This window comes from Macaca thibetana, chromosome 19, assembly GCF_024542745.1.
Source record: "Macaca thibetana thibetana isolate TM-01 chromosome 19, ASM2454274v1, whole genome shotgun sequence".
NCBI classification, from domain to species: Eukaryota; Metazoa; Chordata; class Mammalia; order Primates; family Cercopithecidae; genus Macaca; species Macaca thibetana.
Genome location: NC_065596.1, coordinates 6406955 through 6424316, shown reverse-complemented (window position 1 = coordinate 6424316; position 17362 = coordinate 6406955). Strand labels below are relative to the sequence as shown.

The 17362-nt window shown below is 55.1% G+C and overlaps 1 protein-coding gene across 28 annotated transcripts in view; it reads left to right on the top strand.

Annotated features, from left to right (window-relative positions):
- The window catches only part of MAST3 (microtubule associated serine/threonine kinase 3), a 56747-nt gene extending 39395 nt beyond the window's left edge, over nt 1-17352 (top strand). For 11 of the 28 annotated variants that reach the window (XM_050769439.1, XM_050769437.1, XM_050769438.1 and 8 more), the window contains 13 exons: nt 144-276; nt 382-547; nt 1281-1382; nt 2804-2926; nt 4563-4672; nt 7415-7548; nt 9274-9518; nt 9976-10203; nt 10502-10728; nt 11243-11365; nt 12375-12511; nt 12783-12964; nt 14841-17352. In XM_050769439.1, coding sequence (XP_050625396.1) covers nt 144-276; nt 382-547; nt 1281-1382; nt 2804-2926; nt 4563-4672; nt 7415-7548; nt 9274-9518; nt 9976-10203; nt 10502-10728; nt 11243-11365; nt 12375-12511; nt 12783-12964; nt 14841-15376 — 2446 coding nt within the window. In that variant the 3' untranslated portion in view covers nt 15377-17352. Of the gene's footprint in view, nt 1-143; nt 277-381; nt 548-1280; nt 1383-2803; nt 2927-4562; nt 4673-7414; nt 7549-9273; nt 9519-9975; nt 10204-10501; nt 10729-11242; nt 11366-12374; nt 12539-12782; nt 12965-14840 lie in introns of all 28 variants that reach the window. The other 17 variants (XM_050769435.1, XM_050769432.1, XM_050769434.1 and 14 more) reach the window with 3 other exon arrangements.
- Nucleotides 17353-17362: the final 10 nt, after the last annotated feature.

The following is a 17362-nucleotide window of genomic DNA, read 5'->3' as shown; positions in this document are numbered from 1 at the left end:
GCAGGAGGATCAGGAGGATCCCTAGGGCCCAGGAATTGGAGGCAGAGCTCCGCCCATCTCAGGTGGAGCCAAGGTCTAGGGCAGAAGGAGTGGCCAGGCACCCCGGCTCCCCAGCCCTGAGCAGACTCCTTGCCTGCCCACAGCCTGCTCATCACCTCGCTTGGCCACATCAAGCTCACGGACTTTGGCCTGTCCAAGATCGGCCTCATGAGCATGGCCACCAACCTCTACGAGGGCCACATCGAGAAGGACGCCCGAGAGTTCATAGACAAGCAGGTGGGTGGGCAGGTGGGTGGGAAGCCCTGGGACGCTGCCTCCTCTCTCCTGGGGCCTCTCTCGGGCTGGGGGCTGGTCTCAGTTTCCCCATTCTGCCTGGCCTAGGTGTGTGGAACACCGGAGTACATAGCCCCCGAGGTGATCTTCCGCCAGGGCTATGGGAAGCCAGTGGACTGGTGGGCCATGGGCGTCGTCCTCTATGAGTTTCTGGTGGGCTGCGTGCCTTTCTTTGGAGACACCCCCGAGGAACTCTTCGGTCAGGTGGTCAGCGGTGCGTTTCCTCCACGGGCCCGGGTTTGAGCTGCAGCCCCACCAGAGCTCTGGGCAGCGGTCCTCCACCCGCATGTCAGGGAGAGAAGCAGGAAGATGGGAGGGAGTTGGATGCCAGGTGGGGAGGCGGCGGGGTGCTGAGTGAGACGGATGGCTGGATTAATTATGGGGTCATGGAGTCTTCACTGAAATGACATGTGAGGCTGGGCATGGTGGCTCACACCTGTAATTCCAGCACTTTGGGAGGCTGAGGCGGGAGGATCATATAAGGCCAGGAGTTCAAGACCTGGACAACATGAAACCCCATCTCTACTAAAAATACAAAAATTAGCCGAGCGTGGTGGCGGGCACCTGTAATCCCAGCTACTTGGGAGGCTGAGGCAAGAGAATCACGTGAACCCAGGAGGCGGAGGTTGCAGTGAGCTGAGATTGTGCCACTGCACTCCAGCCTGGGCGACAGAGCGAGACTCCATCTCAAAAAATAAAAAAAAAGAAGTGACATGTGAGCAGAGACCTGCAAGAACCTGAGAATGAGAGGAAGCCATAGAGACAGAAAAGGGAAAGTAGCTCTGAGCACAGGGCACAGCCATGGCAAAGGCTGTCAGTGGGTACTGAGCCTGGCACGTTGAAGGGGCAGAGGAGGCCAGTGGCTTGGAGTACAGTGAAGTGAGGGGAAATGGTGGATGGTACTAGAAAGTGGTACCCCTGCCTTCTCCCTCCCTCCCTCATTTTAGATGAGATCATGTGGCCAGAGGGAGACGAGGCCCTTCCAGCAGACGCCCAGGACCTCATCACCAGGTTGCTCCGGCAGAGCCCACTGGACCGTCTGGGCACTGGTATGTAGTGTGGGGGAGAACCCAGGTGGGTGGCTCCTTCAGGCCCTGGGACCCAGGAAACAGGGGGAGGGATAGTGCCTGGGGTAGACAAGAGTTCTACTTGGGAAGCTGCATGGAGGAGGGGGTTTGCAGCTGGGGTTTTGAAGGGTACATAGGAGGTCTCCAGGAACTATCAGAAGACCTTGGAAAGAATAGGAAGTAGCTGGGTCTGGTGCCCACAAGGAGCACTGAGCCTGAATAAGTATGTGAGGCTGTGAAGTCACCAGGACCTGTGTCAAAGGCCCAACCCGAAAGATCCCACTGTCATAGTTTTCCCAGCCACCTGGTTAATCATTAAGGGACCTTTTGAGACTCATGCAGCCACCCGTCACGTGGCCACTGTGGCTCCTGTTCATGAGTGAAGCTTCGCTATGGGAGATGGTTGAGTCCAAGGTTGGGGATCATCACCTGCTCCGTGGATCAGAAACAAGTGGGAGAAGCCCAGGAAGGAGGCCCTCGTAAGGCCCTGGGCTTTCTCTAGGTGGTGTGGTCCCAGATGGGAGCAGAGAGAAGTACAGAATCTTTGGAACCTGGGCAGCCTGGGTGCTTTTTTATTTTTTTATTTTTCTGAGATTAGATCTCACTCTGTCACCCAGGCTGGAGTGGAGTTGCACAATCTTGGCTCACTGCAACCTCCACCTCCCAGGCTCAAGTGATCCTCCTACCTCAGCCTCTGGAGTAGCTGGAACCATAGGCATGTGCCATCGTGCCCGGCTAATTTTTGTACTTTTCGTAGAGACGAGATTTCACCGTGTTGCCCGGGCTGGTCTCAAACTCCTGACCTCAAGTGATCTGCCCGCCTCAGCCTCCCAAAGTACTGGCATCACAGGCATGAGCCACCATGCTTGGCTGCTGGCCTGAGTCTGAATCCCGACTTGGTCCCTCTCCAGTCTCCTAAATGACAGCGGATTTTTGTTCCCATTTTTCTGATTCTTTTTTTTCTTTTCTTTTTTTTTTTTCTGTTGTTGTTGTTATTTTTTGAGATGGAGTCTCGCTTTGTTGCCCAGGTCGGAGTGCAGTGGTGCTATCTTGGCTCATTGCTGCAATCTCCACCTCCCAGGTTGAAGCGATTCTCTTGCCTCAGCCTCCCGAGTAGCTGGGAATACAGGCACCTGCCACCACACCCAGCTAATTTTTGTATTTTTAGTAGAGACGGGGTTTTGCCATGTTGGCCAGGCTGGTCTTGAACTCCTGACCTCAGGTGATCCTCCCTTCTTGGCCTCCCAAAGTGCTGGGATTATAGGCGTGAGCCACTGTGCCCAGCCCATTTTTCTGGTTCTGTGTTGTCCCCACCCTGTGTCCAGCATCGGCAGTGGGGGGTGGTGGGCATCCTGTGGCAGGTGAGGCGAGGACCCGCAGGGCTCAGCTGGGCATATCTGCAGGTGGCACCCATGAAGTGAAGCAGCACCCCTTTTTCCTGGCCCTGGACTGGGCAGGGCTTCTCCGACACAAAGCCGAGTTCGTGCCCCAGCTCGAAGCCGAGGATGATACCAGCTACTTTGACAGTAAGGAGGGGTCTCCCCGGCGGGGGTGGGGGGCTCTGCCATCCCTCAATCCCTGGGTGCAGAGGGCTGTGTGCCAGGCGTTCCACCCGAGCTTGGCACCTCACCCTAGGCCTGGAGCTTCCGACTTTCTGAGCCTTCCAAGAATCTAGGGCATGTGTCGGCTGCCCCCTGGCTGGATTTCTTGTGCGTCTGGGCTCAGGAGGCCACAGCATCCCTCAGGCTTCAGAAGAAACCAAGGCACCAAGTGTGGCAGACCCTTGTCTGAGGTTCCCCAGCAAATTGGGCCTCCTGGGTGTCCGTCCCTGACCAGGCATGGGGCCCCATCTGTCACCCAGGAGGGTAGGGCGCCTCGTGCAGCTTTAGTGGAGGCGTCCCTGCAGGGGCACTGTAGGTGAGCTCTGAGGAATGACTGTCTCTCCCCACTTGGTGGTCCTGCCCTTCAGTGTCCAGCCCCTCCTTCAGAACTTGCTTCGTGTCAGAGGTCTTCTCTGAGCTTCTGTTTCCTCTTCTGTAAAATGAGGAACATCCTTTATGTTTGAGATGCACAATTTTGGCCAGGTGCGGTGGCCCAAGCCTTTAATCCCAGCACTTTGGGAGGTCAAGGTGGGCAGATCACCTGAGGTCAGGAGTTCAAGACCAGCCTGACCAACATGGAGAAACTCCATCTCTACTAAAAATACAAAAAATTAGGCAGGCATGGTGGCGGGCGCCTGTAATCCCAGCTATTTGGGAGGCTAAGGCACGAGAATTGCTTGAACCTGGGCGGTGGAGGTTGCGGTGAGCTGAGATGGTGCTATTGTACTCCAGCCTGGGCAACAAGAGCAAAACTCTGCCTCAAAAAAGAAAAAAAAAAAAAAGAGATGCACAATTTTACTTAATTCTGTGTGACCCATCTCAAGGAATCACTGAAGCTCAGAAATAGGAATTCCCACCCCTGGTCCCACAGCTTTTTTTTTTTTGAGACAGAGTCTGGCTCTGTCGCCCAGGCTGGAGTGCAGTGGTGCGATCTCGGCTCACTGAAACCTCTGCCTCCTGGGTTCAAGCAATCTGCCTCAGCCTCCCGAGTAGCTGGGATTACAGGTGCCCGCCACCATGCTTGGCTAATTGGTCCCACAACTTTTTAATTATTTATTTTTTGAGACGGAGTCTCACTCTGTCACCCAGGCTGGAGTGCAGTGGTGCGATTTTGACTCACCACAACCTCCGCCTCCCAGGCTCAAGCGATTCTCCTGCCTCAGCCTCCCAAGTAGCTGGGATTACAGGCGCGTACCACTACTGCCCAGCTAATATTTGTATTTTTAGTAGAGATGGGGTTTCACCATGTTGGCCAGGCTGGTCTCGAACTCCTGACCTCAAGTGATCCACCTGCCCTGGCCTCCCAAAGTGCTGGGATTACAGGCGTGAGCCACTGCGCCCGGCCCCACAACTTTTTAGGGACACAGCTGGTGTTAATCCCCAGATATCTGCTCTGCCCCCCAAGCCTCCTGTGGTCCTTAAACACACCAGACACTGTCCTACCTCAGAGCCTTTGCCCTGGCAGTGACCCTATCCTGAGATGCCCTCCCTACATCGCCACACTGCCCTCGAGATCATCTCTGGGCATCAGGCGTGCTGCACGTGCCTCTTCCTCCCACAGCACGTTCGGAACGTTACCGCCACCTGGGCTCCGAGGACGACGAAACCAATGATGAAGAATCATCCACAGAGATCCCCCAGTTCTCCTCCTGCTCCCACCGGTTCAGCAAGGTGGGCCTGGGCCCCGGAGGGAGCCACTGCTCGGGAAACATTGCATGATGTCTATTTGCTTTCATATCTGTTTTTTTGGTTTTGTTTTGTTTTGTTCTGTAGAGATGGGGTCTCGCTATGCTGCCCAGGCTGGTCTCAAACTCCTGGGCTTAAGTGTTCCTCCCACCTCGGCCTCCCAAAGTGCTAGGAATTGTATTGCTTTTTTGTTTTGTTTTGTTTTGTTTGAGATTGAGTCTCGCTGTGTCGCCCAGGCTGGAGTGCAACGGCGCGGTCTCGGCTCACTGCAACCTCTGCCTCCTGGGTTCAAGCGATTCTCCTGCCTCAGCCTCCTGAGTAGCTGGGATTACAGGCACCTGCCACCACGCCCGGCTAATTTTTCGTATTTTTAGTACAGACAGGGTTTCACCATGTTGGCCAGGCTGGTCTCAAACTCTTAACCTCATGATCTGCCCACCTCGGCCTCCTAAAGCGCTGGGATTACAGGCATGAGCCATCACGCCCGACCTTGTTTTTTTTATTTTTTTTTAGTGTGGTAAAATACACATAACAAAATATACCATTTTAGCCATTTTGTTTCATTTTTTTCTTTCCTTTTTTTTTTTTTTTTTTTTTTTTTTTTCCTGAGACGGAGTCTCGCTCTGTCACCCAGGCTGGAGTACAGTGGCGCGATCTCGGCTCACTGCAAGCTCCGCCTCCCGGGTTCACCCCATTCTCCTGCCTCAGCCTCCTGAGTAGCTGGGACTACAGGCGCCTGCCACCAGGCCTGGCTAATTTATTTGTATTTTTAGTAGAGACAGGGTTTCACTGTGTTAGTCAGGATGGTCTCGATCTCCTGACCTTATGATCTGCCCACCTCAGCCTCCCAAAGTGCTGAGATTACAGGCGTGAGCCACCATGCCCTGCTTTTTTTTTTTTTTTTTTTTCTTTTTCTTTTTTATGCTTTTGTTTTAGCCATTTTAAAGCGTACAATTTCAGAGGTGGGTGGATCACTTGAGGTCAGGAGTTCGAGAGCAGCCTGACTAACATGGTGAAGCCCTGTCTCGGCTAAAAACACAAAAAGTAGCTGGGCGTGGTGGTGGGTGCCTATAACCCCAGCTACTCGGGAGGCTGAGGCAAGAGAATTGCCTGAACCCTGGAGGTGGAGGCTGCAGTAAGCTAAGATCACACTCCTGCACTCCAGCCTGGGCGACAGAGCGAGACTATGTCTCAAAAAAGAATAATAATAAAGTAAAATAAAGTGTACAATTTCGTGGCATTCAGCACGTTCACAATGTTGTGCAACCATCACCTCTATCTAGCTTTCAAACATTTGATTCCCCCCAAAAAATAATTTGTAGCCATTAGCAACCACTCCCCATTCATCCTCCTTCAGCTTCCATCTTTATGGATTTGCCTGTTCCAGGCATTTCATATCAATGGGATCTCATACTATGTGGCCTTTTGTGTCTGGCTTCTCTTACTCAGCATCGTGTACTCAAGGCTCATCCCTGCTGCCGTGTGGACCAGTGTTTGCCTCCTTTTTATGGCTGCGTAATATTCCATCGTATGGATGGAACACATTGTTTATCCACCCATCCTTTGATGCAAGTTTGGTTCTATTCCACTTTTTGAATACAGGTGCCATGCTGGGTTATTTTATTTTATTTACTTATTTATCTATTTATTGAGATGGAGTCTTTCTCTCTTGCCCAGGCTGGAGTGCAAGGGTGCAATCTCAGCTCACTGCAACCTCCACCTTCTGGGTTCAAGCCATTCTCCTGCCTCAGCCTCCCAAGTAGCTGGGATTACAGGTGCACGCCACCACACCCGGCTAATTTTTGTATTTTTAGTAGCAACAGGGTTTCACCATGTTGGCCAGGCTGGTCTCAAACTCCTGTCCTCAAGCAATCCGCCCACCTCAGCCTCCCGAAGCCCTGGGATTAAAGGCATGAACCACCGAGCCTGGCCCTGGGTGTTATTTTATAACCTCATGAGCTTAACTCACATTCCCTACTTTGTTTATGATTTGATCAAAAAACGCTCCACTCTGCTTTAGGCCTGGGCCCCAGGCAGGACTTTCTAGTCAGCAGCAAAAACCCAGCCTGGTAGCCTGGCCCCTGAGCCTCAGTTTTTCCATCTGTACAATGGGCTAAAGTCTATGCTCTTTTAGGGATGTGGGGAGTGAGGATTTAGGGAAGTGACTCATACTGAAGCACCTGGCACGTAGGAATCACTCAAGTAAGCCAGCTTTTTTTTTTTTTGAAACAGAGTCTCGTTCTGTCTCCCAAGCTAGAGTGCCGTGGCACGATCTCGGCTCACTGCAACCTCTGCCTTTCAGGTTCAAGCCATTCTCCTGCCTCACCCTCCCAAGAGGCTGGGACTACAGGCATGCGCCACCACACCCAGCTAATTTTTGTATTTTTAGAACAGACGGGTTTCACCATGTTGGCCAGGCTGGTCTTGAACGCCTGACCTCAAGTGATCCACCCACCTCAGCCTCCCAAAGTGCTAGGATTACAGGCATGAGCCACCACACCCAGTCTAAGCCAGCTTTCTTGCCACCTTTGTTTTTACTGGTTTTTTTGTTTGGGTTTCTTTCTTTTTTTCTTTTTTCTTTTTTTGGGACAGGGTTTTGCTATGTTGCCCAGGCTGGTCTCAAACTCCTGGGCTCAAGTGATCCTCCCGGCTGGGCCTCTGAAAGTGCTGGGATTATAGGCATGAGCCACCGCACCTGGCTTAACATTCTTTTGTCTTGCCTCCCAGGTCTACAGCAGCTCTGAGTTCCTGGCCGTCCAGCCCACTCCTACCTTCGCTGAAAGGAGCTTCAGTGAAGACCGGGAGGAGGGATGGGAGCGCAGCGAGGTGGACTATGGCCGCCGGCTGAGTGCTGACATCCGGTAGGTGGCCTGGGGAAGTGTAGGCAGATCCAGCTTCCAAGCCTGCTGGGAGTTAAAGACACAAAATCTGATGCAAAGGGAGCTTCCTAGTGGCCAAGTAGAAAAGGGTCAAACATCTTGACCAACCTATCAGGTCCCTGACAACCTTGCTCCCTTTGACTCTGTGTTCCTCACCATGCAAACATAAAACAGCTGTGCACCATCATGCTGATAGGCACACTTTTCCTTCTGTCCAGAATGCCCTTTGCTTAGTAACTCCTGTTCATCCTTCAAAGCTCAGACCCAACAGAAATAGTCAATGTCTGCCAGAGGATGGGTGTTGGAAGCTGGACTTGTTTTTTTTCTTTTTTTAAGAGACTGGTTCTCACTCTGTCTCCCACACTGGAGTGCAGTGCCATGATCATAGCTCACTGCAGCCTCAAACTCCTGGGCTCAAGAGATCCTCTCAAGTAACTGGGACTACAGGCGTGCACCACGGCACCCGGCTAATTTTTTAAACAATTTTTTGTAGGCCGGGTGCAGTGGCTCATGCCTGTAATCCCAACACTTTGGGAGGCCGAGGTGGGTGGATCACGAGGTCAGGAGTTCAAGACCAACCTGGTCAACATGGTGAAACCCCGTCTCTACTAAAAATACAAAGAAATTAGCTGGGCTTAGTGGTGCACGCCTGTAATCCCAGCTACTTGGGAGGCTGAGGCACGAGAATTGCTTGAACCTGGGAGACGGAGGTTACAGTGAGCCAAGATCATGCCAATGGACTCCAGCCTGGGCGACAGAGTGAGACTCTGTCTCAAAAAAAAAAAATTATAGAGATAAAATCTCCTTATGTTGCCCGGCCTGTCTGAAACTCCTGGCCTCAAACAATCCTCCTGTCTCAGCCTCCCAAAGTGCTGGAATTATAGGTGTCAGCCACTGCAGCCAGCCTGGAAGCTGGGTTTTAAAAGTTGAATACGAGGCCAGGTACAGTGGCTCATACCTGTAATCCCAGCACTTTTGGGAGCCCGAGGCAGGCGGGTCACTTGAGCTCAGGAATTCAAGACCAGTCTGGCCAATATGGTGTAACCCCATCTCTACTAAAAATACAAAAATTAGCCCAGTGTGGTGGCAGGCACCTGTAATCCCAGCTACTTGGGAGGCTGAGGCAGGAGAATCTCTTGAGCCCTGGAGGCAGTGGTTGTAGTGAGCTGACATTGCACCACTGCACTTCAGCCTGGGTGACAGAGCAAGACCCTGTCTTTAAAAAAAAAAAAGGAGGCCGGGCGCGGTGGCTCACGCCTGTAATCCCAGCACTTTGGGAGGCCGAGGCGGGCGGATCACAAGGTCAGGAGATCGAGACCACGGTGAAACCCCGTCTCTACTAAAAATACAAAAAATTAGCCGGGCGCGGTTGTGGGCGCCTGTAGTCCCAGCTACTCGGGAGGCTGAGGCAGGAGAATGGCGTGAACCCGGGAGGCGGAGCTTGCAGTGAGCCGAGATCGCGCCACTGCACTCCAGCCTGGGCGACAGAGCGAGACTCCGTCTCAAAAAAAAAAAAAAAAAAAAAAAAAAAAAAAGGTGACTGAGAAGTCTCCAGGTGGACAGAGAGGACAATGCAGACAGAGGGAACTTGTCTATGCAAACTGCCCCTGACTGCAGACTGAGAATTAAGATGTGGCCATGAAAGGTGGCTGAGTATACTGGGTGCAGGTGCCTGGCAGGGGTGACCCAGGCTCTTCCTCCCTGCAGGCTGAGGTCCTGGACATCCTCTGGATCCTCCTGTCAGTCATCTTCGTCCCAGCCCGAGCGAGGTCCCAGCCCATCTCTCCTGAATACCATCAGCCTGGACACAATGCCCAAGTTTGCCTTCTCATCAGAGGATGAGGCGGCAGGCCCGGCCCCTGCAGGCCCCAAGAGGCCTGTCTTCATTCTAGGGGAGCCTGACCCACCCCCAGCAGCCACCCCAGTGATGCCCAAGCCCTCGAGCCTTTCCGGTAAGTGGGACCCTGAGTAAGAGGGATGATGTCATGGAAGTTTCCCAGAGGAGGGGCTATTTGAGATGGGTTTTCAAGGATGAGTAGGAGTTCTCCAGAGCCAACAAAGGCTTTAAGAGAGGAGAAGCCAGGGTCCCAGAGAGACCTCCAGCCTCCAAGGAACCCCAGTCTAGGGTAATGCCCCCAGCTTCATAGAGTCGGGATGGGACCCCTAGCTCCCAAGATGGGGGAACTAAGGGTCTAAATGGGTGTGGAGGAAGGCTTCCTGGAAGAGGGGGCTTGAAGACTTTTGCATAGAGAATAATTTGGGAATGGTGTGCGGGACGAGGGAACTGCACGAGCAAAGGCCAGGAGTCTGGCCTGTGTAAATAGCAACCAGGGAGGAAGGGCCTTAAAGTCTCTTTAGGACCACGTGGTGAGTTTGAGGGGCTCCCGGCTGACCCTGCTGACCCTCTAGCCGACACAGCTGCCCTCAGCCACGCCCGCCTACGGAGCAACAGCATCGGCGCCCGACACTCCACACCGAGGCCTCTGGATGCCGGCCGGGGCCGCCGCCTTGGGGGCCCAAGAGACCCAGCCCCTGAGAAGTCCAGAGCCTCCTCCAGCGGTGGCAGTGGTGGCGGCGGTGGGGGCCGTGTGCCCAAGTCGGCCTCTGTCTCTGCCCTGTCCCTCATCATCACGGCAGGTAATGCCCAAGGCCCGCTCTCACCTTTGTCTGTCCGCACCCATTTTAACCTACAGAGTGGGAGCCTATCCTGAGTAGGGGAGGCTGGGGATGAGCCCCAGGAGAGGGGAGGAGGAACAGGACACAGGGAGAGCTGGGGGGACGGTGTTCCCAGTAGAGAGCACTGCACGTGCAAAGGCCTGCTGGGGCGACCATGCTTGGGACATTGAAGCAATAGCAAAGCGGCCAGGGTGGGAAAGAGGGGGCCCCAGGGGAGACCTGCGAGGGAATGGGTGACCCCCTCCCTAACCCCCTGCAGATGATGGCAGCGGCGGCCCCCTCATGAGCCCCCTGTCCCCGCGCTCTCTGTCCTCGAACCCGTCGTCCCGTGACTCCTCGCCGAGCCGAGACCCATCCCCTGTGTGTGGCAACCTGCGGCCCCCGATCGTCATTCACAGCTCCGGCAAGAAGTACGGCTTCAGCCTGCGGGCAATCCGCGTCTACATGGGTGATAGCGACGTCTACGCTGTGCACCACGTCGTCTGGGTGAGTGCCGAGTGGGAATGGCAGGGACCCGGGTTCTAGTCTGACTCTGCCCGGTCGCGCCCCTTCTCAGAGCTGCATTTTGGAGCCTGGCAGGATTAGGGAGACAGAGCTGGTGCCACCAAGTTCATCTTGGTCCCTGTCAGTTGGTAGGGAGGAGGTTGGATGAGAGAGACAGGGATGGATGGATGGAGGCTCACAGATCCCAAGTGACATTAACCTCCCAGCTCCATATGGGGACGCACTGGGCGTGTTATCCTCCCTCCCCCAGCCCAGGGGCGTCGGGGCATGCCCTCCTTATTGGTTGCTCCCTGAACAAACAGAGAGGGCTTTCTGGAGGAGGGGGCATAGGAGCTGGGGCTTTGATGGGTGAGTAGGAATTCCCCAGGATCAGGGAAACGGAGGCAACACAAGAGGCAGCAGCTTGCTGGGGTCTCACAGCAGACCCAGCCTGGGCTGGGGTCTCCAGATGTGGGGCCCAGGCCATTAACCCCACTGTTCCCCTGTCTGCCCCCAGAGTGTGGAGGATGGAAGCCCCGCCCAGGAGGCTGGCCTGCGGGCCGGGGACCTCATCACCCACATCAACGGGGAGTCGGTGCTGGGGCTGGTGCACATGGACGTCGTGGAGCTGCTGCTGAAGGTGCGGCGCCCCCACTGCCCACCCTCAGGGCTCCCCGGCACCCCTTGGCCACAGCTGCTGGTTCCCTGTGGTTCTCCCCACCCAGACACACAACCCTACATTCAATGTCAACTCCAGGCCTGGCACACCCACTTCCTTCTCCCCAGAACACGTGTCCTTCTTCAGCCCCCAACATCACCCCTCAGAACTCCTCCTCCAAGAAGCCCTCCTTTCTCCCTGGGTACCCTTACATCTGTTCCTCCCTCTGGCCTGAAGCCTGGAGGTAGGAGATGGGCTCAAGACAGGAGGAAGGGCCGGGCGTGGTGGCTCACGCCTGTAATCCCAGCACTTTGGGAGGCCAAGGTGGGAGGATCGCTTGAGCTCAGGACTTTGAGACCAGCCTGGGCAACAGAGCGAGACCCCATCTCTGCAAAATATTAAAAAATAAAATGAGCTGGGCATGGTGGCACACGCCTATAGTCCCAGGCACTTGGGAGCCTGAGGTGGGAGCATCGCTTGGGCCCAGGAAGTCGAGGCCATAGTGAGCCGTGATCGTGCCACACTGCACTCCAGTCTGGGAGACAGTGAGACCCTGGTTCTGAAAAAAAACGAGGGCTCTCATGTGGGCAGCTGCATGGGTGGTTCATTGGATAGACGGACAGTGGGCAGGTGTCTTTGGCCTAATAACTCATGGGCCCTTAGGTGAGTGATTGGGGGATGGAGAGATGTTGGGGTGGTTAATGGGTGGATACCAGCGAGGTGGGTGACAGACCCTGGGAGGGTGGAGAGTGAAGAGGGCAGGCTTTGATGGGCGTTGACTACAGAGGGAAGGATCTTGGCAGGGGGGGTGGTGCTCCCTGGGCCATTGTTTGACCAGATATAATGGGTAGGTCACTGGCTGGCTAGATGAATGGATGTTAGGGTGGTGGGTCCTAGCTGGTGCCCAGAGTGAAGGGGACATAGCAGCTGCCTGGCAAGTGCTGGGCCCTGGGAGAGGCACCGAGGTAACCCCTCACCATCCCTCCCACAGAGCGGCAACAAGATATCCCTGCGGACCACGGCCCTGGAGAACACCTCCATCAAGGTGGGCCCCGCACGGAAGAATGTGGCCAAGGGCCGCATGGCGCGCAGGAGCAAGCGGAGCCGTCGGCGGGAGACCCAGGACCGGTGCGCGGCAGTGGCCACCAGGGAGCGGTACACGGGGCACGCCCTGGGGACAGGGGTTCTTTTTTTCTTTTCTTTTTTTTTTTTTTTTTGAGATGGAGTCTTGCTCTGTCGCCCAGGCTGGAATACAGTGGTATGATCTTGGCTCACTGCAACCTCCACCTCTTGGGTTCAAGCGACTCTCCTGCCTCAGTCCCCTAAGTAGCTTACAGGTGTGAGCCACCGTGCCTGGTCAGGAGCAGGGGTTCTGAAGCCTCCAATTTTCTTACCCCAGGCGGAAGTCGCTCTTCAAGAAGATCTCCAAGCAGACCTCCGTGCTTCACACCAGCCGCAGCTTCTCCTCCGGACTCCACCACTCACTGTCATCCAGCGAGAGCCTCCCTGGCTCGCCCACCCACAGCCTCTCCCCCAGCCCCACCACTCCCTGCCGAAGCCCAGCCCCTGATGTCCCAGCAGGTGGGTACACCCCCCCACCCGCCCCCTGCCGCCCCGGCTACCCTGGGGGCAAGGGCTGGTGGGCCCCAGGAGGGAGGAAGGGGTTTGGAGGATGGAATGGGGGATGGAATGACGCGATGTAGGGAAAGATATGACCAGAAGGAACATCTTCCAGAATCCTGGTGTCTAGCAGGGAACCTGGAAGTACTCAGAGATGAGTGCAGGTGCCAGGGAAGGATGTGCCCAGCAGAGGAAACGTCATGGACAAATGGGACTAGACAGGAGGGCGGGAAAACTGAGAAGAGGCTGGGCACGGAGGCTTACGCCTGTAATCCCAACACTTTGGGAGCCCGAGGCAGGAGGATCACTGAGCTCAGGAGTTTGAGACCAGCCTGGGCAACACAGGGAGACCCCATCTGTACAAAACATTAACAAATTAGGTGGGTGTGAGGCCGGGCGCGGTAGCTCACACCTGTAATCCCAGCACTTTGGGAGGCTGAGGCAGGTGGATCACCTGAGGTCGGGAGTTCGAGACCAGCCTGGCCAACATGGAGAAACCCCTGTCTCTACTAAAAATACAAAATTAGCTGGGTGTGGTGGCACATGCCTGTAATCCCAGCAACTAGGGAGGCTGAGGCAGGAGAATCACTTAAACCCGGGAGGCAGAGGTTGCAGCAAGCTGAGATCGCGCCATTACACTCCAGCCTGGGCAACAAGAGTGAAACTCCATCTCAAAAAAAAAAAGGCCAGGCGCGGTGGCTCAAGCCTATAATCCCAGCACTTTGGGAGGCCGAGACAGGCAGATCACGAGGTCAGGAGATCGAGACCATCCTGGCTAACATGGTGAAACCCTGTCTCTACCAAAAAAATACAAAAAACTAGCCGGGCGAGGTGGCGGGCGCCTGTAGTCCCAGCTACTCAGGAGGCTGAGGCAGGAGAATGGCATAAACCCAGGAGGCGGAGCTTGCAGTGAGCTGAGATCCGGCCACTGCACTCCAGCCTGGGCGACAGAGCGAGACTCTGTCTCAAAAAAAAAAAAAATAGGTGGGTGTGGTGGTGCACACCTGTGGTCCCAGCTACTGTGGAGGCTGAGATGGGAGGATCACTTGAGCCCAGGAGGTCAAGGCTGCAGTGAGCCATGATTGCACCAGCCTGGGCAACAGACTGAGACCCCGTCTCAAACAAAAGGGAAAAAAAACCAGAAGGGATACAGAGAAGGCTTTCTGGAGGAGGGGGAGTAGGAGCTGGGGCTTTGATGGGTAAGTAGTTCACCAGGGCTAGGCCAAGGAAACAACCCTGAGCAGGAGGCAGAAAAGTCTCGTATGAACCAGCCATGATGGCTCACGCCTGTAATCCTAGCACTTTGGGAAGCCAAAGCAGGCGGATCACTTGAGGTCGGGAGTTCGAGACCAGCCTGGCCAACATGGAGAAACCCCAACTCTGCTAAAAATACAAAAATTAGCCAGGCATGGTGGCACATGCCTGTAGTCCCAGTTACTCAGGGGGCAGAGGTATGAGAATCACTTGAACCTGGGAGGTGAAGGTTGCAGTGAGCCAAGATCACGCCACTGCACGCTAGCCTGGGTGACAGAGCGAGACTCTATTAAAAAAAAAAAAAAATTAGCCAGCCATGGTGGTGTACACCTGTTGTCCCAGCTACTCAGGAGGCTGAGTTGTGAGGATCGCTTCAGCCCAGGAGGCTGAGGCTATGATTGAGCCAGTGCACTACAGCTGGGGCAACAGAGCAAGACCCTGTCTCAAAAACAAAAACAACCAGGCGTGATGGGTGGCCACATGGAAGGATGTGGGCTTTAGCAGTTTTCATCAGTCCCACAGCTCCACTTCCGGACTGGGGACATTGAGGCCAGCAGCCCTGACCTATACTTATCACCCACAGATACCACTGCATCCCCACCCAGCGCATCCCCGAGCTCCAGCAGCCCCGCCTCCCCAGCTGCTGCCGGCCACACCCGCCCCAGCTCCCTGCATGGCCTGGCTGCCAAGCTTGGGCCACCCCGCCCCAAGACGGGCCGTCGCAAGTCCACCAGCAGCATCCCACCCTCCCCGCTGGCCTGCCCGCCCATCTCTGCACCCCCACCCCGCTCGCCCTCACCCCTGCCCGGGCACCCACCCGCACCTGCCCGATCCCCGCGGCTGCGCCGAGGCCAGTCAGCTGACAAGCTGGGCACAGGGGAGCGGCTGGATGGGGAGGCAGGGCGGCGCAGTCGTGGGCCAGAAGCCGAGCTCGTGGTCATGCGACGGCTGCACCTGTCCGAGCGCCGAGACTCCTTCAAGAAGCAGGAGGCCGTGCAGGAGGTTAGCTTCGATGAGCCGCAGGAGGAGGCCACTGGGCTGCCCGCCTCAGTGCCACAGATTGCCGTGGAGGGCGAGGAAGCCGTGCCAGTAGCTCTCGGGCCCACCGGGAGAGACTGATCCCCCTGCCAGGTCTCTCCCTGGCCTCAAAGTCACACGTTTCCTTGTGCAATGTTTTTTCTGTAAAGTCACGCCTGGATGGGGACCGAGCCACCAGCCTGACACCCAGAAAGCAAGAAGCCATCTTGGTCCTTGCTGGGAGGTGGAGATATCACTTCCCTTGTGTTCTGGTGTCAATCAGGGGGCTGGATGGGGCAGGAATGGGGGATAAGGGTAGCTTTGTAAATAGCAGCAAATCCCTGCAACTAATTTATTACTTTTTTTTTCGTTTTTTTTTTTTTTTTTTTTTTTTTTTTTTGAGATGGAGTCTCACTCTGTTGCCTGGGCTGGAGTGCAGTGGCGTGATCTCGGCGCACTGCAACCTCCGCCTCCCAGGTTCAAGCGATTCTCCTGCCTCAGCCTCCCAAATAGCTGGGATTACAGGCGCCCGCCACTATGCCCAGCTAATTTTTTGTATTTGTAGTACAGACGGGGGTTTCACCATGTTGGTCAGGCTGGTCTTGAACTCCTGACCTCATGATTTGCCCACCTCGGCCTCCCAAAGTGCTGGGATTACAGGCGTGAACCACTGGGCCCAGCCTAATTTATTACTTTTTATAAGCGATAGCCAGACTGAGCCGCCCCCTGCAGGCGGCCGCCAGGTCTTGCCCCAGGCACCTGGGACCCTGTTTGCAGGCCCTGCCCTCTGGGCTGAGAAGGAAGCACTTTGGACAAGTCATCTGTGTGTGTGTTTTCTAGTTTTTCTGTACTTTTTAAGTGTTTTATGTTACCTGGTCTCATTCCCTTCCCCACACCCACCCATTTGAGGGGATTGAGTTGAAGTCACCTGTACTAGCCCAGTTTGGATACAACCTGGAGTGTCTGTAAACGATTCCCCTCACCCACAAAACAATGTAATCCCAACGATGGACTGGATTCTGAAGGCCACTTCCCACCGTCATAGCTGCCATCCCCAGGCAGTGCCTACTCTATATATATAGAGTCTGCCTCCAATCCCCCTGGCTTCAGCCTGGAGAAGGGATGTGGGAGCTGGGGCTTTGATGGATGAATAGGTGTTCACCGGATCTGGGCAGAGGGGTCATCTGCTCCAAAGGTGGGCACTGATAAAGGAAGGCATAGGCCTCACCTGGCACTGCCAAGGCAGCCTCCGGAAATGCTCAGCTGTCTCGGGGCACACTCCAGTATGCCAGTCCTGCGGGATTATGTTCAGCTACTTCCGGAAACAGTCGGTGTCCCCTCCCCTCAGGCTCTGCCTCGGCCTCACTTTGTCTAGTCTACCCTGGACAAGATGCCGTGTGTTTGAGGCCCAGCAGAGTGAGCCCTTGGCCGTGATGTATCTGAAACACCTGTTAGGGGTTCCCTCCATATGTCAGAGCCTCTCTGGGATGAAGTTCAAGCAAGAAAACCCAGTTGAGGCTCGAGTTTGAATTTCAGCTTCACTGTGTGGCTCTGGGAAAATGGCTTTCCCACTCTGTGCCTCAGTTTCCTTGTGTTTACAAGACTAATCCCATTGACTGTTTATTAAGCACCTACTGTGTGCCAAGCGCTTTTACGTGGCTTCTCCCTCAGCCAGCCTTGAGAAGGCTGGAGGTGGCATCATCACCTCCGTTTTACAGACAAAGCAGCTGAGACCCCAGCGAGGGGCGGAAACCTGTCCAATGATCACCCAGCAGGAGTCGTGGCAGAATGGAGCATCAGCCAGACCCTGTTGTGGGCGTTGTCATCAAGGGAGCTTGAATGGAGGGTCTGGTGTCAGATACAGCCGACTCCAGCCCCAGCTCATCCCCCATGATGCTGTGTGACCCACTGGGCACTCTGGTGAGGGAGCTTTCCAGACATCAACAGCCCACTCTGCGTCCCTTTCTGAGTCCCCTGCCCAGCACTGCCTAGTGTTGGAGGGTAGACCAAGGCTGTGCATGACTCACCCCCTCCTTCCATCCTGGAGCTGGCAGTGAATAAAAGCCCGTATTTACAAAGATGAGCTCC